This window comes from Girardinichthys multiradiatus, chromosome 8 (assembly GCF_021462225.1).
Source record: "Girardinichthys multiradiatus isolate DD_20200921_A chromosome 8, DD_fGirMul_XY1, whole genome shotgun sequence".
Lineage (NCBI taxonomy): Eukaryota > Metazoa > Chordata > Actinopteri > Cyprinodontiformes > Goodeidae > Girardinichthys > Girardinichthys multiradiatus.
Genome location: NC_061801.1, coordinates 14,467,776 through 14,490,067, shown reverse-complemented (window position 1 = coordinate 14,490,067; position 22,292 = coordinate 14,467,776). Strand labels below are relative to the sequence as shown.

General features: G+C 43.7%; 1 protein-coding gene across 6 annotated transcripts in view; it reads right to left on the bottom strand.

The window, feature by feature from the left end:
• Positions 1–22,292, bottom strand: part of dab2ipb (DAB2 interacting protein b) — a 211,915-nt gene that overhangs the window by 42,238 nt on the left and 147,385 nt on the right. For all 6 annotated transcript variants that reach the window (XM_047372559.1, XM_047372562.1, XM_047372560.1 and 3 more), the window contains 2 exons: positions 19,252–19,350; positions 9,035–9,589 (listed from right to left, as the gene is read on the bottom strand). In XM_047372559.1, coding sequence (XP_047228515.1) covers positions 9,035–9,589; positions 19,252–19,350 — 654 coding nt within the window. The remainder of the gene's footprint in view (positions 1–9,034; positions 9,590–19,251; positions 19,351–22,292) is intronic.

Here is a 22,292-nt window from a genome sequence, read left to right as displayed (position 1 = left end):
ATACAGCATAATAGCCTGCAGTACTTCCTATGAGGGTCACATTGGGTTGATAACGAGGACCGAAGGCCCGATGGAAATAAAGGCACCTCCTGCCAAAGGCACCGAGCTTTGCCGTTGGCCACAGAAACAGAAAACACATGGTCATTAAGAAAGAAGGGTTGACTGCAGGGAGCCTTACAGTGAGTGTCATCAGCCAGACTGGTTGCGCATGGATTTTATTCTAAAGTGTAGGAATTGACAGCATGACAAAGTTTTTCTTTGATACTTTTAGAACATTTCTTCTTAATATTGATTGATCTACTATTATTGTAACTATTTCAGAGGGGTGAGCCATTCCTAGTTGTTTCTGAAACAGTTTTATAATATCCTAAAGGGTTTTTAGTGCAGACATTGTCAAACCAGGACGTTTAGTTATTGAGCTGAAGGTGTCCTTACACACAAGCTAAAAAACCCAAATTCATATCTGGTGAGGGTAAACTAACTGGAGCAATGCATTGATCTGACAGTTGGAAAGTTAATATAAAAAAAAATTATAGACATCACCTGATGTGACAGATCTATACTTTCCTACTGCAGGTCAGAGGGTGGGGAGGTTGCCATCAAAAACATAAACAGCCTGTACGGATTCATTACATTACATTAATACTGTCTTTATTTTTTCATTTCAGGAAAATTGGGTGTTTCTGAGGTGAGGCTTAACATTTTGACTATTATATGGAGTGAAGAACAGGACAAATAATAAATAAAAACAGATTAGTGGATCTGATTTCACCATAAATTTTTACTAATTACCTATTATATTTAGTATGTATTTCTGTTCACCCATACACCACACCTCACATTTTTTGGCACTCCTTGTAATAATGTGCTGAAATATTTTCATAAAACCCAACTCTTACTGTAGTAGCATACTACTTGTTTCTTTGTTTTATTTTTTAATTTGTATTGGTTTGTTTCAGATTATTGAAATAGAAGGGGAACAAAATGGGAAAGCAAGGATACAGTCTTGAATTGGGGAAGGTGTAAATTGACCTAGAGCCCTTCTCCACCTGAGTTGTGAGAAACAGTGAAAGTACCTGTTTTAAAACTACAATGGACAAATCAGGAGCGACATGTCTGTTAAGCAGTTGACTGCAGGCTAGCTATAACTACCACTAGCAGACAGTTGATATTGGGAGGTTAGACCAACCAGTAGCAACTTATTGTACTTGTTTCACTCTGTAGGGCTAAAATGCAAACTATATGTATATTATGTGCAATAAGCACTTGAAAACTGCTGACCCTTCTTTCAGGTGTTAATTCTATATTTTAACTTCAATCTATATAGCAAAAAAAGGGTAATGTTACAAAGACCAACATTATACACAATAATTAACATTTGCATTATCCTGACAGCAGCATGCATTATTGTAGCCTTTCTGCTTTAACTACAAACAATAACATTGCATAACACATTTTGTTTTGTTGTGTTAATATTGTGAAACCGTCATATTTTTACTCAAAGATATCATGTCTTGACGATCTCATAAACATCTAATTGTTGTCTGGCTCCATGACCAGGAAAAATGCACTCCTGCAAGGTGACCATAAATTGCTTCCTATGCATTCCCATGCCTCCTCCATCACTCCGTGCTGTCAGTGAGCGGCCAATAAAAAACATCATGCAGGAATTATTGAACAGTTTAGAGATATGATGCGCTCTCTTTCCTTGATTGCCTCCACTACAAGCAATCTTCACCTCCGTGATGTCTGTATGATGCGAATTACAACTCATAAAAACCTGGTGGCCTCACCATGGAGGATCAAATGTAGTTTAGAGAGAAAAAAAAAGCATTCAAACATGAGACATTCAACTAAATTATGGCATTAAATACCTTACAGACAACTGCAACATGAAGAATAATACTGACAACATACAGAGGTTGGACAATGAAACTGAAACACCTGTCATTTAGTGTCGGAGGTTTCATGGCTAAATTGGACCAGCCTGGTAGCCAATCTCATTGATTGCACTTTGCACCAGTAAAAGCAGAGTGTGAAGGTTCAATTAGCAGGGTAAGAGCACAGTTTTGCTCAAAATATTGAAATGCACACATTATGGGTGACATACCAGAGTTCAAAAGAGGACAAATTGCAAGTCTTTGTGATGTATCAAAGTGTATGTATATTCTATAATGCAAAAACAAAACCAAAGAGCAAAGTGTACCGGAGTCAAATTACTTGTTTGTATGTACGAACTTGCTGATTCTGATTCTGATCAAGAGCCACGGTATCCAGGGTAATGTCAGCAAACTCACCAAGGACGAACCACATTCAACAGGATTAACTGTGGACGCAAGAGGAAGCTGTCTGAAAGGGATGTTCGGGTGCTAACCCGGATTATATCCAAAAAACATAAAACCACGGCTGCCCAAATCACGGCAGAATTAAATGTGCACCTCAACTCTCCTGTTTTCACCACAACTGTCCGTCGGGAGCTCCACAGGGTCAATATACACGGCCGGGCTGCTATAGCCAAACCTTTGATCAATCATGCCAATGCCAAACGTCGGTTTCAATGGTGCAAGGAGCGCAAATCTTGGGCTGTGGACAATGTGAAACATGTATTGTTCTCTGATGAGTCCACCTTTACTGTTTTCCCCACATCCGGGAGAGTTACGGTGTGGAGAAGCCCCAAAGAAGCGTACCACCCAGACTGTTGCATGCCCAGAGTGAAGCATGGGGGTGGATCAGTGATGGTTTGGGCTGCCATATCATGGAATACCCTTGGCCCAAAACTTGTGCTAGATGGGCGCGTCACTGCCAAGGACTACCGAACCATTCTTGAGGACCATGTGCATCCAATGGTTCAAACATTGCATCCTGAAGGCAGTGCCGTGTATCAGGATGACAATGCACCAAAACACACAGCAAGACTGGTGAAAGATTGGTTTGATGAACATGAAAGTGAAGTTGAACATCTCCCATGGCCTGCACAGTCACCAGATCTAAATATTATTGAGCCACTTTGGGGTGTTTTGGAGGAGCGAGTCAGGAAACGTTTTCCTCCACCAGTATCACGTAGTGACCTGGCCACTACCCTGGAAGAAGAATGGCTTAAAATCCCTCTGACCACTGTGCAGGACTTGTATATGTCATTCCCAAGAATGTATTGCCCGCAAAAGGAGGCCCTACACCATACTAATAAATTATTGTGGTCTAAAACCAGGTCTTTCAGTTTCATTGTCCAACCCCTGTATGTACCATTAAAGATTAGGGTACTGACAGGTGGAAACCATTTATAAGTAGTCCTCACATTGTCATCTAAACAATGACTAGCTCAAATGCATTTAGGAAGCTTTTATTTCTAAATGTATTATGGCTGTGCTGCAGGCTGAGACCAGCTTACAGTAAAAGATGAAAAAAGTACACATTCACATAGTTCTCCTCTGTTAACCAGGACTGACAGTTTACCTTGAGGAGCAGTGAAATAGTATAATATCCTGAGCATAACCCTCCAATGCCCATTTATCACCAAATAAAATCCTTTCCATTGTCGCTTCCCAGAGTCTGCGCAGCCGAGAGAAGCAGCAGCAAAATTGAAATGTAATCTATCTGAGGGCAGAGGCATCGAGAAGACTAGATCAATAACCGGGAGAATTCGAGCCATGAGTGGATGTTTTCAGATGTAAGGAGAGCAAACTTTCTCCAGGCAAATGAAATACAGACATTGGGCTTCTTATAGCGCTGTCTAAGGTTTGAGGGTGTAACGGTGCATCCCACAGGTTCGAACACATCCTGAATTCAGGGCCTCTAAGGCTTGGAGTTGGAGCACAGAGTTTTAGATCTCTCATTCTCAAAACTTAAATAAAACAGAGATTGGAACATATTCTATCGCAACCATGTTAGACAACATCAGACCACAGATCTGCAGCCGCATGTTAGACATCTCGAAGTTATTCCTGTTTTGAACAGAGCTGGCATCAGTTCCACAGATGCAGGGTGTGTCTCTGTTTACTGCTACTCCCAGACATCAATACGGCATCAGTAATAACATCCGAGATGGTCGAAGAAAAGGACGGAGAAAGTGGACAGACGTCGAACGAGTGTTCAACCAAGCAGAGCTGTAACTACACACTGATGAGTGATAAAAATGACAAAATAAGGAACAGAAATCTAAACTTGTTGCTAACTATTGACTGTTAAAACCACAAGTTATCATCCTTGAACAGCCCACTGCAATGCAAGCCTTTTCTTTGCAGATTAAATAAAGTGCCTTGCAAAAAAACCCAAAACATTTCCACATATTGTTTTGCTACATTTGCCCACAAATGATAAGACATTTTATTGGGATTTCATGGAAGAGAGAAAAATAACAAAACACAAAATAATGCTTGATTGTGAAGCGGAATCAAAATTAAGATTTTTTTAATATTATTTACAAATAAACCGTGAGGCCAAGCGTGCTGCGGCCCGGGCTGTGGCAGAGGCAAAAACTCGGGCCTGGGAGGAGTTCGGTGAGGCCATGGAGAAGGACTACCGGTTGGCCTCGAAGCGATTCTGGCAAACCGTCCGGCGCCTCAGGAGGGGGAAGCAGTGCTTCGCTAACACTGTTTATAGTGGGGGTGGGAGGCTGCTGACCTCGACTGAGGACATTATCGGGCGGTGGAAGGAGTACTTCGAGGATCTCCTCAATCCTGCCAGCATGCATTCCGTGGTGGAAACAGAGGCTGGGGACTCAGGGTTGGACTCTTTCATCACCTAGGCTGAAGTCACCGAGGTGATTAAAAAGCTCAGCGGTGGCAAGGCTTCGGGGGTGGATGAGATCCGCCCTGAGTACCTCAAATCTCTGGATGTTGTTGGGCTGTCATGGTTGACACGCCTCTTCAACATTGTGTGGCGGTCGGGGACAGTGCCTCTGGACTGGCAGACTGGGGTGGTGGTCCCCCTACATAAGAAGGGTGTGTTCCAACTACAGGGGGATCACACTCCTCAGCCTCCCTGGTAAGGCCTACGCCAGGGTATTGGAGAAGAGAGTTCAGCCGATAGTCGAACCTCGGCTTCAGGAGGAGCAGTGTGGTTTTCGTCCTGGCTGTGGAACACTGGACCAGCTCTATACCCTCTACAGGGTGCTCGAGGGTTCATGGGAGTTTGCCCAACCGGTTCACATGTGTTTTGTGGACCTGGAGAAGGCATTCGACTGTGTCCCTCGTGATGCCCTGTGGGGGGTGCTCCAGGAGTATGGAATCGGGGGCCATTTATCAGGGGCCATCTGGTCCCTGTACGAGCAGAGCAGGAGTTTGGTCCGCAATGCTGGCACTAAGTCGGACCTGTTCCCGGTGCATGTTGGACTCCGGCAGGGCTGCTCTTAGTCACCGGTCCTGTTCATAACTTTTATGGACAGGATTTCTAGATGCAGCCAAGGGCCGGAGCGGGTCTGGTTTGGGGACCAGTGGATTTCGTCTCTTCTTTTTGCAGATGACATGGTCCTGCTAGCCCCCTCTAGCCAAGACCTACAGCATGCGCTGTGGCGGTTCGCAGCCGAGTGTGAAGCGGCTGGAATGAAGATCAGCTCTTCCAAGTCCAAGGCCATGGTACTCGACCGGAAAAGGGTGGCCTGTCCTCTTCAGGTTGGAGGGGAGTTCCTGCTTCAAGTGGAGGAGTTTAAGTATCTCGGGGTCTTGTTCACGAGTGGGGGAAAAATGGAGCGGGAGATCGACAGATGGATCGGTGCGGCTGCTGCACTAATGGGGGCACTGTGCCGGTCCGTTGTGGTGAAGAGAGAGCTGAGCCGAAAAGCAAAGCTCTCAATTTACCAGTCGGTCTACGTTCCTACCCTCACCTATGGCCATGAACTTTGGGTCATGACCGAAAGAACGAGATCCCGGATACAAGCGGCTGAAATGAGCTTCCTCCATAGGGTGGCCGGGCACTCCCTTAGAGATAGGGTGAGGAGCTCGGCCATCCGGGAGGGGCTCGGAGTAGAGCTGCTTCTCCTCCACATCGAGAGGAGCCATTTGAGGTGGCTCGGGCATCTATACCGGATGCCTCCTGGACACCTTCCTCGGGAGGTGTTCCAGGCACGTCCCACCGGGAGGAGGCCCAGGGGACAGCCCAGGGGACAGCCCAGGACACGCTGGAGGGACTATGTCTCTTGGCTGGCCTGGGAACGCCTTGGGCTCCACCCGGAGGAGCTGGAGGAGGTGTCTGGGGAGAGGGACGTCTGGGCATCTCTGCTGAGTCTGCTGCCCCCGCGACCCGGTCCCGGATAAGCGGAAGACGACGAGTTACGAGGTACAAATAAATATTTTACAAAGCATATGCATAACTACAATCCAGTGCAATTCCATTCCAAAGTCACCTACTTAGTAAATAAAGTCCACTTGTGCATAATTAATATAAACACAAATGTGTGAAGTTCTCAGATGTTTTATTGAAGAAACATTAGTGAACAAAAAGCACCATGAAGACCTAAAAACACAGCAGCCTGGTGAGGGAAGTTCACTGTGGTGCTGTCAGATTTAGAATTAAGCCTGGTTAGTAGGAAGAGCTAAAATTATACAAAGAGCCATAAATATCCAAACGCTCTGCTGAACATTTGCAGAAACAGACCAGCATTACTTTTACAGGATTTTTTCATGGCTCACCTAAAACTGCTTGATTTCTTAATATAACTCAACAATTTTTGGACCATGTCTAAGTTAGTGCAACATGAAAAGAAGCTTCAACATTAAAATATAAAAAGCAAACCATCCGACACTGGCAACAAGATCTATGAAAATAAACAACATCTGAGCTGCAGTGGAAGATATCCATTTTAGGCTTGAAATATTTTTGGATACGTGGTTTGTTGGTTCTGCTTTGTGCTGTTTGGTACGGCGTGACTTACTGCTTAACAACGCCACACACTTTCATGTACAAAGGAAGCTGTAATAATTACCAGTCAACATTTTCCTTTGCATGACAGTCCAAAAGCTGTCGATTGCCTCTGAAGAGACACACATAGACACCACTCCACAAGCTTTCAGAGAAAACATATCCTTCTCTAACTTGTTCCTGATTTGATTTTTGTGACTCTTATAAACTTATTCTCAATGCTGCAAAGAGAACAGGTTTAAAGAAATACAGAAGTGACAGATGACCACAAGGTGAAAAAGAAGTAAAAGTTTAAGAGCTTAACTGAGAAGGATAGGATTTACTGATAGTAATTAAAGATGTAACCCTCCCCCCACAGGGGACCAGCAGAGGCTTGGTCCCCCATCAATCAGCAGGTATCAGTGGGCTGGCGGTGCGGTGTAGATAGACATTCTTTCTTAAATGCCAATCGTTCATCAGTCTGTCAGACTCTGATAAAAGTCAGATAAAGTTGCAAAGCTCCACTGACACTGTTATGAAAACTAAGCCAAGGCACAAGCTGTAGTTTTAAACCATTGAGGCTGAGGAGCAAAATTCAAGTTAAGAGAAAAAGGCTGCCCCAAATAACATTATTACTTACTCTTTGTTGAATAAATGAATGCTATGAAGCTTTACAAGGGATAGTTCAGATCTTTCTGAGTGGGGTCTGTGAAGCTGCTATTGGCACTCATTGTCTTACCAGCAGTAAACAATTGCAGATGGAAGACTACTGGAGCAAGATAACAACAGACTCAGTCTTTAGTGTAGATGCAGAGCTGCAGATTTCTATGCAAATAACAGTTGGTCCTGTTAGTCAAGCTTTGTTAGCACGTGTAAACATCAATTTTCGAGTCTTGTCATAGATTCTTGATTGGATTCAGGTTTTGAATTTGACTTGGCCATTCTAACACATAAACAAGCTATGTTCTAAGCCATTCCATTGTAGCTCTTGCTGTACATTTAGGGTCGCTATCCACTCAACCTCTGCCCTCATCTTTTAAGCTTTTAACAGGTTTTCTTCCAGGATTACTCTGTATTGAACCCATCCATCTTCACATCAACTTTGACCAACTGAGGAAAAGCATTCCCACAGCATAATGTCTTCATGTTTCACTTTATGGATTACTATGTTCAGCGTGGTGTGTAAAGGTAGCTTTCTGCCACAAGTAGTGTTTCATATGTAGGCCTGACACTTTGGTTTTGGTCTCATCTGATCTGAGAACTTTCTTCCACACATTTGTTCTGCTCTCTATGTAATTTATGGACCTATTAACTTGTAAAACCCTTGGTAAAACTTGTTACAAGATATTAGCTGTTATGTAATTCAGTGTTTAACTCAATAAAATATGTCTATATTCTGAATTAGTGTTTTTTACACTTTATATGTCACAGAAGAAAGTAAATTTTTAGAACTGCTTTTAAAACTTTTGGTAATTACGTTGTTTCTGGGTGGCTTTAAACTGGCCCCACAAGCAATTAGCTTAACTTTCAGGTCCAAAATAAAATCTGTTTATCTAAACAGAGGCAACTAAGACCAAGTGCTGCTTACTGTAGACAAGATATTGTCTGCTGATTGCTACTCTTGGAATCCCACTTTCAGTAACTGTAACTTTTTAGTTTAAGTCAGCAACTGAGCTTTTTTTTCTTTTAAAATAGGGGCCTATACAAGAGGACATAATGTTTTCCTGAAACCTTTCAACAGTTGTGTTCATTAAAGTACAACACTCCCTTCATTTTGATAGGCGGATAAAGGGTTATTTGAGTCCAATGGTCTGCTGTCAAGGGAGGCTTAGCCACAGCTGTAGTGAACTAATCTGCAGCTGATGGTGAATATTTTGTGCTTCGCTATGCTGTGAGGCACCCCAGGAGATGCATGTAGGGGATTACCTTGAGTTATAACTGTAATTCAGGCTGCTATATTGAGAGGAAATCACTTGTGTGTCTGCTGTTAGTATTACAGCTGTGTGTAGAAGGGGTTGGGGTCAGGAGTTCATGGTATTAGCAGGCAACGGAGGAATTTTTAACCTCTTTGAGCTTTTGTAATGTAAAGTCAGAGGCTCATAGCAAAATAATGGACTGACAGCGTCCTTTTCATATGCAGCCTTCCTGTAGAGAATAGGAATGTGGGCTGAATGGATACTGATAAAACGGGATCACTAACCTTTGCCTTGCCCGTACTCTGAAGGATATGGACCAGCGCGCACGCCATCTCCTCCTTGTTCTTGACGCTGATGACTGGCTCCAGCACCGAGCACAGCAGCATGTAGTTGTTGGTGATGTACTCTGCAAACTCCTTGTACATCTCCATCGGAAGGATGTTCATACTCTGATAGCGAGCCTTGATCCTGATCATAGGGCCCGGCGTCTTACCCTTAGGGGGGGTGGGAGTGCTCACCGGGTACCACTTCTCCACAAACTGTCGCCCGGTGACAGCTGCGACAGGGATGCTGACAAGTCCAATGTAATTATTTTTGTCTTTCTTCTTCTTCTTGTCCGTGTCCTTGTAGAGGTGTGCCGTAATACTCCTGACAATGGGCAGGTTGCTGAACTCAAAATGCTCCCCCCAGAACACATTGTCAGTCTTGAGCTTGCAGGTGGTGCGAGCGTATAGTGAGTCATCGAGGAAAAGCTCGCAGAAGTATTTCTTTTTGGCCGGCAGGTCCTTTGCCTCGATGATCCACAGCCTCAGCATGTTCTCCACTCGCCGACTGTTGTCCTGAGGAGAGGATAACAGGAACTAAGTTAACATCAAAAATAGCTGGGAGAAAAAAAAATATAGCAGCAGAAATAGTTCAATTGATTGACATTCCCAGATTTTAAACATATACAGTATATCAATATCCATCTATTTAACTGATTAAAACAACACAGGAGGAATTGCAAAACATGGCTGTGAAGCAGCTAAGATCTCTTTCTGATGTCCATTTCCATTTAAAAGCGAAGAATTTGTGCTTGTGCTTTTCACTAACTGCAAAACCGTTCCCAGGTCAGCGACTGATTTCACCAGGAGTGGTCTGCACCTTTGCCACATCATTCAGATTGCTTCGAAAACTAACTCAAAAAAGAGAGAAAAAGTAAAACAACAGCAGAACTCAGAAAGTCACAAGGACACCCTTGGATGTCTCAAGTACTGGAATGAATCTAGATAAAAAACAATCCAGCATGATGCTAGAAAAATAAGCCTATAGTTGATGTTTCTGCTGGTGTTAAACTAAGATTAACAACAACACCTACTAAGTGTGTTCATACACCTTTTTTTTTTTATTGTGTCACATTGCAACCACAAACGTCAATGCATTTTATTGGGATTTTATGTGACAGAAGAACAAAGTAGTGCATAATTTAGAAGTGGAAGGAAAATAATTGCCTCTATAATTAGTCTTCTAGCTTCCATGCCTTAAAAGCCTCCCCACAGTATGATTCTTTCACCACCATGTATCACTGTAATAATGGTGCTTTCAGGGTAATGTGCTGTGTTAGTTTTCTGCCACACAGAGCGTTTTGCATGTAGGTCCGTCAGTTTTGGTCTGACATAACCAGAGCACCTTCTTTTACATGTTTTTTTTTTTGTTCAACGTCTTTTTATTATTTTAATACAAACACAAAAACAATAACAAGAACACACACAACACAAAACCCCCTCCCAACCCACCCCTACTAAACCTGATCAATGATTCAAAAGTGAATCTATCTTGTACTCATAAGACAGTCAACGCCAGTTTCAGGTTAGTGCAGAAGTAATACACCTGCATTTGACCATTACACAAATTTATCTGCTGAAATTATTTCAACATAAGACATAAATGGTTGCCAGATATCATAGAATTTTGTAACAGATCACCTAACTGTATATCTAATCTTCTCCAAATGAATGTGAGACATGACCTCTCTTAACCAGTGTCCATATACCGGAGGCTGTGGATCCTTCCATCTATAAAGAATGAGTCTCCTGGCAAGTAAAAAGCAGAAATCTAACATAGCCTCCTGATGTTTGCTGAGAGAAATATCTGCTGGGGCCACCCCAAAAAGAGAAATGAATGGTGACGGATGCACGGTTCGTCCAAATATTCCTGAGAAAGTGTCAAAAATAGATCGCCAATACCCATGCAGCCCTGGACAAGTCCAGAACGTATGCAAAAGTGTAGCTGGAGATTGTTTACATCGATCACAAGTTGGATCCATGTCCCGTCCAAACTTGCACACTTTGTCCTTGGACCAATGCAGACGATGTACCACCTAGAATTGGACTACTGCATGCCTTAGAAATATTGAGGAAGAATGGATATTTTGAACAACCTTTTGCCAAACAGAGTCTGTTATGGATTCCTCCAGGTCCATCTTCCACCTGCATTTCAAAGAGTCCAAATTGGTGTCATTATATGAACTGAGCAATGTAAAAACTCTGCTCATGTAAAGTTTTGTGTCAGGCTTCCATTCCAGAGTCTTATCCACAAGAGAAGTGGAAGGACATAGAGGAAAACACCCAGAGTTTGACATCACAAAATGTCTCAATTGCAGGTACCTGAAGAAATGTGATTTTTGAATATCACATTTCTGTACCAGCTGTTCAAAAGAGGCGAACTTATTATCTACATAAAGATCATATAATGACTTTATGCCTTTTTAACCCCAAGCATTGAAAGCTGAATCTATCAAGGAGGGGGCAAACATGTGATTATTTAATACTGGAACAGCCAGTAATAACTCTGTACTCTTAAAAACCCTCCTACACTGGTTCCAGACTTTACTGTGTGGGATATGACTGGGTTAGATGTATAGGAAGCCACTGATTGTTTAAAAGGTAATTGGGAACAGAGTAAAGCAGGGAGATAACTAGATGTGATTGAATTCCTTTCCAAAATCACCCAATCTGGAACAGGAGTGTCATGCTCCAACCAATACAATAAGGTTCTAATATTAGCCGCCCAGTAATAACACATGAAGTTAGGGAAGGACTGCCTCTGAGATTGCGGGGCAGCTGCAGCATCTTACTGCCAATTTGTGGATGTTTTTTATTCCAAATAAATGTTGATAACTCACTGTTCAAGTTGGAAAAGAAAGATTTAATAAGGAACACTGGCACGTTCTGGAATAGATATAGAAATTTGGGCAGAATTGTTATTTTAATCGAGTTGATTATACCCTTCATGACGACTACAAAATCGAGGCACGTGACGTTGCCCGGTACGGCGGAGCCGGGGTCCCACCCTGGAGCCAGGCCTGGGGTCGGGACTCGTCGGAGAGCGCCTGGTGGCTGGGTTGCTCCTCGCGGGACCCGGCCGGGCCAAGCCCGAACAAGAGACACGAGACCATCCCCCAGTGGGCCCAACACCTGCAGGGGGAACCGCGAAGGACCGGTGCAAAGAGGATTGGGCGGCGGACGAAGGTGGAGACCTCAGCGGCCCGATCCCCAGATGCTTAGGCTGGCTCTAGGGACGTGGAATGTCACCTCGCTGGGGGGGAAGGAGCCTGAGCTTGTGCCGGAGGTCGAGAGATATCGACTAGAAATAGTCGGGCTCGCCTCCACGCACAGCGTGGGCTCTGGAACCCATCTCTTCGAGAGGGGCTGGACTCTCTTCTACTCTGGAGTGGCCCACGGGGAGAGGCGGCGGGCTGGGGTGGGTTTGCTTGTCGCCCCCTATCTTATCCGTCTCGTGTTGGGGTTTACCCCAGTGGATGAGAGGGTTGCATCCCTGTACCTTCGGGTTGGGGAGAGGTCTCTGACTATCATTTCAGCCGACGGGCCGAGTGGTAGTGCGGAGTACCCGGCCTTCTTGGCATCCCTGTCGGGGATTGGACTTCTGTGCTAGTCACGGATTGTCCATAATGAACACCATGTTCAAACATAAGGGTGTCCATCAGTGCACTTGGCACCAGGATACAGGTCAATGATCGACTTTGTTGTCGTATCATCAGACCTTCGGCCGCATGTTTTGGACACTTGGGTGAAGAGAGGGGCTGAGCTGTCCACTGATCACCACCTGGTGGTGAGTTGGATCCGCTGGGGGAGGAGAAAGCCGGACAGACTTGGCAGACCCAAGTGCATAGTGAGGGTCTGCTGGGAACGTCTGGCGGACCCCTTGGCCAGGGATGTATTCAACTCTCACCTCTGGGAGAGCTTTGACCAGATTCCGAGGGATGTTGGAGACATAGAGTCCGAGTGGACCATGTTCTCCGCATCTATTGTCGATGCTGCTGCCCGTAGCTGCGGCAATCCCCGAACCCGGTGGTGGACACCGGCAGTAAGGGACGCTATCAAGCTGAAGAAGGAGTCCTATCGGCTGTGGTTGGCTTGTGGGACTCCTGAGGCCAGCTGACAGGTACCGTGGGGCCGAGCGTGGCGCGGCCCGGGCGGTGGCAGAGGCAAAAACTCGGACCTGGGAGGAGTTCGGTGAGGCAATGGAGAAGGACTACCGGTTGGCCCCGAAGCGATTCTGGCAAACCGTTCGGCGCCTCAGGAGGGGGAAGCAGTGCTTCGCCAACACTGTTTACAGTGGGGGTGGGGAGCTGCTGACCTCGACTGGGGACATTATCGGCCCGTGGAAGGAATACTTCGAGGATCTCCTCAACCCTGCCATCACACATTCCCTGGTGGAAACAGAGGCTGGGGACTCGGGATTGGACTCTTTCATCACCCAGGCTGAAGTCACCGAGGTGGTTAAAAAGCTCTGCGGTGGCAGGGCTTCGGGATTGGATGAGATCCGCCCTGAGTACCTCAAGTCTTTGGATGTTGTGGGGCTGTCATGGTTGACACGCTTCTTCAACATTGCGTGGCGGACGGGGACAGTGCCTTTGGATTGGCAGACTGGGGTGGTGGTCCCCCTACATAAGAAGGGTGACCGGAGGGTGTGTTCCAACTACAGGGGGATCACACTCCTCAGCCTCCCTCGTAAGGCCTACGCCAGGGTATTGGAGAGGAGAGTCCGGCCGATAGTCGAACCCCGGCTTCAGGAGGAGCAGTGTGGTTTTCGTCCCGGCCATGGAACACTGGACCAGCTCTATACCCTCTACAGGGTACTCGAGGGTTCATGGGAGTTTGCCCAACTGGTCCACATGTGTTTTGTGGACCTGGAGAAAGCATTCGACTGTGTCCCTGGTGATGCCCTGTGGGGGGTGCTCCAGGAGTATGGAATCGGGTGACCTTTACTAGGGGCCATCCGATCTCTGTACAAGCGGAGCAGGAGTTTGGTCCGCATTGCGGGCACTAAGTCGGACCTGTTCGCGGTGCATGTTGGACTCCGGTAGGGCTGCCCTTTGTCACCGGTCCTGTTCATAACTTTTATGGACAGGATTTCTATGCACAGCCAAGGGCCGGAGGGGGTCTGGTTTGGGGACCAGAAGATTTCATCTCTTCTTTTTGCAGATGACGTGGTCCTGCTGGCCCCCTCTAGCCAAGACCTACAGCATGCACTGGGGCGGTTCACAGCCGAGTGTGAAGCGGCTGGGAAGAAGATCAGCTCCTCCAAGTCCGAGGCCATGGTTCTCTACCGGAAAGGGGTGGCTTGTCCTCTTCAGTTTGGAGGGGAGTTCCTGCCTCAAGTGGAGGAGTTTAAGTATCTCGGGGTCTTGTTCACGAGTGGGGGAAGAATGGAGCGGGAGATCGACAGATGGATCGGTGCAGCTGCCACAGTAATGGGGGCGCTGTGCCGGTCCGGTGTGGTGAAGAGAGAGCTGAGCCGAATAGCAAAGCTCTCGATTTATCGGTCGCTCTACATTCCTACCCTCCACTGAGGTCATAGGCAACAGCTGACTTTTTTGAAAATTAACCTTATAGCCAGATATTTTCCCGTATTTTTGAAGTAAGATAAGCAACTCGGCTAGGCTTAAAACTTTCCTTTTTGATAAAGCTTATAGTTAGAGTGGCTTAGGCTATCTTTGTTATTTTTTACCTCCACCTTCCTCCCTCCCTTTTGGACGGAGTAAGGGGGAGGTTTAGCCTAAACCGGCTCAGTTATGGTTGAGGTGCAAACACACCCTCCATTTCTGCTACCTGTATGACCCCTTCTCTTTTCCAATGATTATAATCTGTCTGACAGAGAGAGGTATCCCGATCCTTGTGGTTTTTAGTATAACAATGGCCATCAGTGGGCTCTAGATGGACAAACTTTATCAGTTTAATATTTTACTTGTTGCTCCTACATATGGCCCGTTCTGGGGTGGCCGGGCTCTGGCACTCGGTGGTTTGGTCTGGCCTCTCCGGCGGCCCTGCGCCGTTCTGGACCCTTTGTGGGGTGCCTTGAGATGACATTGTTGTAAATAAGCGCTACATAAATAAATAAACTGAAACTGAAACTATTTCTGTAGTTATGCTGCTATAGGCTAAGGCTGCTGGAGGACATAATGACCACTTTCACCCTTTTTGCTACATTCTCACGCTACTCTCCAATTTTGCATTATTTGTTGTTATTTCAGTTTTTAACTTTCTCTCTCTTTTCTCTTCCTAGAAGCTACACCTGGCCTGACTCTGTGTCTACCTGTGACACCTTTCTGGAGAGAGGCATTGTCCAAGCTTCTGCTGGCAACAACTTAATGCTCACCTTCTACAGATGATCCACTTGGCCCTGTCTTTCTGTGTTTAACCCTTTCTCTCTCCTAGATATAGCAATTGACTGAGCTTTTACTGTAACTAATTATATGTGCTCTCTTTCAGACTCTATCCTTAAAAACTGGCTCAAAGGTTATCTGTTCTTTCTTTCTAGGTGAAACGACTAAAGGAGCTACATCCACTAACATTTATTTTTCCTTCCCATAGAAAGTACTCCTGGATCAGTGCTTCTGTATTCTTTGTGTGTCTCTGCTCTGTTCTCTCAAACCCCCTGTCGGTCGTGGCAGATGGCCGCTCACACTGAGCCTGGTTCTGCTGGAGGTTTCTTCCTGTTTTTCCTCTCCACTGTCGCTACATGCATGCTCAGTATGAGGGATTGCTGCAAAGTCAACGCCAGTAACTGTCCACTGTTGCTACATGCTCATCCAGGAAGAGTGACTGCTACATATCTCTGACTCAATGCAATCTTCTGGGTTTCCTTAGATAGAAAAACTTTTCATCCAATTTTAATAAATAACTGAATCTGACTGCACTGTTCAATGGTTAGGATTAATTGGAATGTATGTAACATGTGCTGTGAATTGGCGCTATATAAATAAACTGAATTGAATTGAAGGGTCTGAAAAATACAAAAGTGTATCATCAGCATATAAGGAGACTTGTGTTCAGTACCAAACCGATTTATACATTTAATTCCCAGATTGCCCCGCAAGGTCATCGCGAGTGGTTCAATTGCAATTGTGAATAAAAGCGGTGAGAGTGGACACCCCTGCCTCGTGCCACGTATTAATTCAAAATAGCTGGATAAATTACAGTTAGTGCGAACAGCCGCCATTGGCGAGGAATATATCAACTTCACCAATTTAGGGCCAAAATTGAACACCTCCAAGGTCTTAAAGAGGTAGTTCCACTCCACCTGGTCAAACGCTTTCTCTGCATCTAATGATAGTAAGACCTCATCACAAGTATGACCAGGTGGGGGGTGAGTGTACAGCACGTCCAACAGTCGCCTAATATTGAAGAAAGACTGGCGATTTTTAATAAAACCTGTCTGGTCAGGTGAAACGATTGTGGGGACAATCCGTTCAAATCGGTTTGCCAATATTTTTGTAAGAATTTTAACATCTGTGTTTAGGAGTTATATCAGGCGATATGAACCGCAGTTTAATGGGTCTTTCTCTTTCTTTAATAACAGTGAGATTACGGCTTGACGCATAGACAATGGTAATAATTGTGTGGCCAAAGATTCCTCAAAAACCGATAATAATAAAGGAGAAAGTAGGTCTGAAAATACCTTAGAAAATTCCGTGGGAAAGCCATCTGGCCCTGGGGACCTTCCGTTTTGCATGGTTTTAATTGCAGAGACTATCTCTTCTTGAGAAAGATCCTTCTCCAGCTCATTAGACATGTTGGGACCCACCGAAGGAAGCTCAACATCTCTAAAAAAATCCTCTAGTTCAACTGGGCTAAATGATGACTCAGAGGTATATTAATACCGGTAAAATTTGCTGAAACAATCATTAATTCCAGCATTGTTGCAACATTTAACGCCTTGAACATAGTTTATTGCAGCAATGTCCTGGCCAGCCAAGCGCTGCTGTAACTGCTGTGCAAGTAGGCGACCTGCCTTCTCACCATGCTCATAATAGCCATACCTAGATTTGGAAAATAAATACTCAGCCTGCCGGGTAGATAGGATGTTAAATTCACTTTGTAGTAATGTACGTTTCTTCAGTAAATCTTGTGAGGCAGATTGGCTGTATTCCCTGTCTAGCCGCAAAATCTCATCTGTTAGCAGTTTTAGCTTCTCCAGACTTTCCTTTTTTTTATTTGCAGAGTAAGAGATGACTTGACCCCTCAAGTAGGCCTTCAGTGACTCCCATACAGTGCCAGAACGCATCCCTGGTGTTCGATTAACATCAATGAAAAATTTTATTTCTGACGAGAGCATTTTAACAAAGTCTTCACCAGATAAGAGTATAGGATTAAGTCGCCAAGGCCGATAGACCAATTGTGTGACTGGGACATTCAGATTCATTACAAGAGGGCCGTGATCAGAAATTACTATCGCTCCATAATCGCATTTCCTCACCAAAGGCAAAATCCGTTTATCAAGAAGAAAGTAATCCGTGAGTAAGTCTTATGAACAGGGGAGACGAACGAGTAAGATCTTGAGATTGGATTATGAAAACGCCACACATCTACCACACCATTAGTTCTACGAAATGAGTTAATTGACTGGGCATATTTAGAAAGACTTATTTTACCCACTGTGCTATAATCAGAAGATGATAGCACGCAGTTCAAATCTCCCCCAATTATGAGATTATGTGTTGAAATGTTAGGCAATTTTGAAAAAAAGGTATTATAGAACATGTGATCATACCAGTTTGGTCCATATAGTGAGGCTAAAATAACTGGAAGTGCAAATAACTTTCCCATCACAATAACATAACGTCCAGCCATGTCTGCATGTACACTAGATAGTGTAAATTGTACCTGCTTACAAATTAAGATTGCGACCCCTCTCGATTTAGATCGCAAATTAGATTGATACACCTGAGCAGACCATCACTTCTTTTAGATGTTTGCTGCATCCTCCACATGGAACATTTGAAAGAATTTCTTAAAGGTTTTCTTCAACAATGCCGTTATTCTTGAAACTCCCCAAATACAAGATTTGTAGAGTTGTTCTGTTAACAGATTCTCCCACCTGGGCTGTGTATCTCTACAGCTCCTCTAGATGTACTGGAGGCTTCTTGGATGCTTCTCTGATTAATTCTCTCCTTACCCAGTCTGTCACTTTAGGTGGATGGCTTATTCAGTTTATGGTTCTGCCATATTCTTTAAATTTGAAGTTGATTTTCAGAGCTCTGGATGTTATTTTTACAACCTAACCCTGCTTTAAACTATTCCAACACATTTTCCTTGAACTGTCTGCTGTGCCCCTTGGTCTTTATGAAGTTGTTTGGTCTCCAATGTTCTCTACCTCTGAAGCCTTCACAGAATAGTTTTATTCATACTGAGATGAAAGTACCCACAGAAGACTGGTTAATTAATTAGGTGATTTCTGGAGGCAATTGGTATGGAGGTTAAGGGGATTTTAATTTTGATAGCTTTGATTTTTATTTGTAAATATTTGGAAAGCCTTGTATTATTTTCCATGTACTCCACAGTTATAAACTACTTTGTGTTGGTCTAACACACAATGTTCCTGTAAAATACATTATGATTGTAATGTGACAAAATGTGAAAAGGTTTAAGAAGTGTAGAGTAGTTTTTGCAGAACATTGTTGCTAATGTATGCCTTTACTAAAGGCTGTGGGGTAGTGAAGATGTTTCTGCATTAAATGGGAGCTAAGAATTGGAGAACTAAAAGGTATATCAGTGCAGTTGGGTTTGTTTTTGTCAGATTTGGTACTAACTGAGATAAATGACCATGAAACAGCAGCAGCTGTGATAAGAGCTTGTTAAATCAGTGAAAAACTGAGCTTCAATGCTTCTTTTCTTACCCACTTCAAGAGAAATTGTCCTCAAGAGAATGAAAGGAGACATGCTTTCCCATAATGCCTAGCAGCATCAACATTCACAGCAAAACCCAATGTTTAACAGGTGACGTTTTTTTTGCCCATGTTTCACAGATAGGAATGATTATTTTCATACAGGCAAATTTATCTGGACAGTTGTTGATGTATTCTGGGGGAAAAAATGATGAATTGTGTTATAATTCCTGATGTCATGATCCTTTTAATTTGCGGCTTGTCCTGTACTTATTATTACTAAGGACTAACAAAGAGGAAACGTATAAGTCAAAGTATGTTACATTTACATACCTTGTTTGGCTGTACAGCTCTCCTCAGATTCTCCATCCATTTATCTCTCTCGGCCGCTGAACGGCAAGAAAAACATTTGCTTCCTGTAGAGGTGGTGACCTAGCGCAGAGGCACAGACAGAAGGAAAACAAATGCTTCGATGATCAAACCTCATGCTTGGAAGAAGACAGCAAATCTTTCAGAATTCTGAAGAAGACAGCAAGGCTTTTACAGTAAACCAAGTTAAAAAACATTACATTGGCTGTAAGACAGAAATAACCTTGTGAAAAATAAGTGAAACGGAAAATGATACAGCATTGTTGGGAAATTAATTAATTATAATAATGATGAAAGAGGATGAATACATGTGTGACAGATAATTTTCGATTTTTAAAAAATGCATAAATGGATGAAGAAATAGCCACCATGATATCAATTTTGTTGCTCAAGCATTTACATGATATTTTCTGAGAAATTGTTAGAAATGTTGAGAACTCTGTCTGATTGTATTTTACATCCAATATAACATAGAGAAGGTAAGGACTGGTGGGCAGTTCCTGAACAGACCACTAGGAATTACTACTCAGAGTATATCAGGGTGTCCAGAGGTCAAAAAGTCACAACTTCCTTGAACTTTTTTTTTTCCTTTTACTGGACAGGAAACATGAAAACACAAAAAAACAAGTTGCTGGAAATATATTGCTCAACAAGAATAGAATTCCTTGATTTGTCACAAACAACTTTAGTCATGCAACCATTACATAGCCATGCAACTAAAAATATGCTTATTGTACTTAAACAAAAGTATTGTCTTGTAATAGACAAAAGTATTACATTTTAACAAATATGAAATAAGTCTTACTGGATAGAAATGTGTTTGTTCCTTAAGGAACAATCTCCACCACTATACTTAATTTGAAACTATCTTGAACATGGTGTTTCACTGAGTTCTGCTGTTAGCCCAATGTTACTTGCTTCCTGTATACCAGGTTTTAGCATTTCCTGTCATTAGTATGCTGATGATGTTCAGTGTCCATTTTTTTATTTTAACCACACTATATTGCCAAAGTATAAATACTACAGACTAGCTTGACCTTTATAAAATCCTGGTTGTCTGATTTTCTCCAAATGAATGAGAATAAATCAAAGATTTTTAATTTGCTCCCCACATAGCTTGGCCCCTCAGATTATTGGAAATCTTGTATGTATAAGGTCTGGCTTTTAATGCATTTCTTATTTAAGAAACACTGGAAAGCAAAGATCTCAAATGTCTAGTGCTAAGGTGGAGATGGTTGTCTACGTGCACTTCATTCTTTCTACACTACGGTAATTCTGTTTTACCATTTAACATTTTACTGAAAACTTGACTCGCTTGTGGTCAAAAGCAGCAAACACAACAGAAACTTTCTTTTTTGCAAAACCACTGTGTGGAGTGGACAGAGCTTACATCCACAGTTTTGCCTTGGACCTTAAAGGTTCTGCAAGGTGAGACCCCCCCTACACATTTCAGACTTTTTGCATCCTTGCATCGCCATCAGCACCTTGACGTCAGCTGATGAGTGTATTTTATCGGCTCTCTATTTGATGTTAAAGGCTGAAGGTGGCTGCACCATTGCATTTGTAGCCCCTACAATCAAGAACCACCAAGACTGTGGAGATGATGGTGGATTTCAGGAAACCCCCACCACCCTCAACATTGCCTCCTCTCTCTATCCTTAACAACACTGTGTCTAAATGGTAAATGGACTGAACTTATATAGTGTTTTTCCAGTCATACAGACCGCTCAAAGCACTTTACACTAGCGCCACATTCACCCAATTGCACTCACTAACGCTCACACATTCATACACTGATATGCAGATTGGTAGGCAACTTGAGGTTAAGTGCCTTGCCCAGGGGCACATCGACATATGGCAGGAGGAAGCTGGAATCAAACCCGCAACCTTCTGATTGCAAGACGACTACTCTTCCTACTGAGCCACAGTCGCCTACTGTGGATCACTTTCGGTTCCTGGGAACCACCCTTTCTCGGGACCTAAGCTGGACATCACACATAGACACACTTGAGAAGAAGGTCCAGCAAGGACTGTACTAAGGACTGTACTTCCTGTGGCAACTCAAGAAGTACAACTTTCCACAGGAGCTGCTGGTTATCTTCTACACTGTTATTATTCTGTAGGTCCTGTGTTCAACCATCACTGTGTGGTTTGAATCATGCACAAAATTCCAGACCTCAACGAATAATTTGGTCTGCAGAGTGGATCAACATGGCTGACTTCTCCCACATCCAGGATTTGTACAGATCTAGGGTTAGGTAAAGGGTAACCAACATCCATGCAGACCCCACACATCCTAGACACAACTTTTTTAGACTTTTACCTTAAAGTCAGGGTTACAGAGAGCTATTCGCAAAAAACAGCCATCATAAAGACAGCCTGTGTCCCTGGTGAACACTACGAACACCTTACAGCCTTTGTAGTCAGCTACAAAAAAGGGCGACTAATACAACCTGCATTTCTATTTGTCTCTACTTTATAAATAAAAAATGGCTGTACATATACAGGGCTTGGACAATGAAACTGAAACACCTGGTTTTAGACCACAATAATTTATTAGTATGGTGTAGGGCCTCCTTTTGCGGCCAAGACAGCGTCAATTCATCTCGGGAATGACATATACAAGTCCTGCACAGTGGTCAGAGGGATTTTAAGCAATTCTTCTCGCAGGATAGTGGCCAGGTCACTCACTACGTGATACTGGTGGAGGAAAACGTTTCCTGACTCGCTCCTCCAAAACACCCCAAAGTGGCTCAATAATATTTAGATCTGGTGACTGTGCAAGCCATGGGAGATGTTCAACTTCACTTTCATGTTCATCAAACCAATCTTTCACCAGTCTTGCTGTGTGTATTGGTGCATTGTCATCCTGATACACGGCACTGCCTTCAGGATACAATGTTTGAACCATTGGATGCACATGATCCTCAAGAATGGTTCGGTAGTCCTTGGCAGTGACGCGCCCATCTAGCACAAGTATTGGGCCATGGGAATGCCATGATATG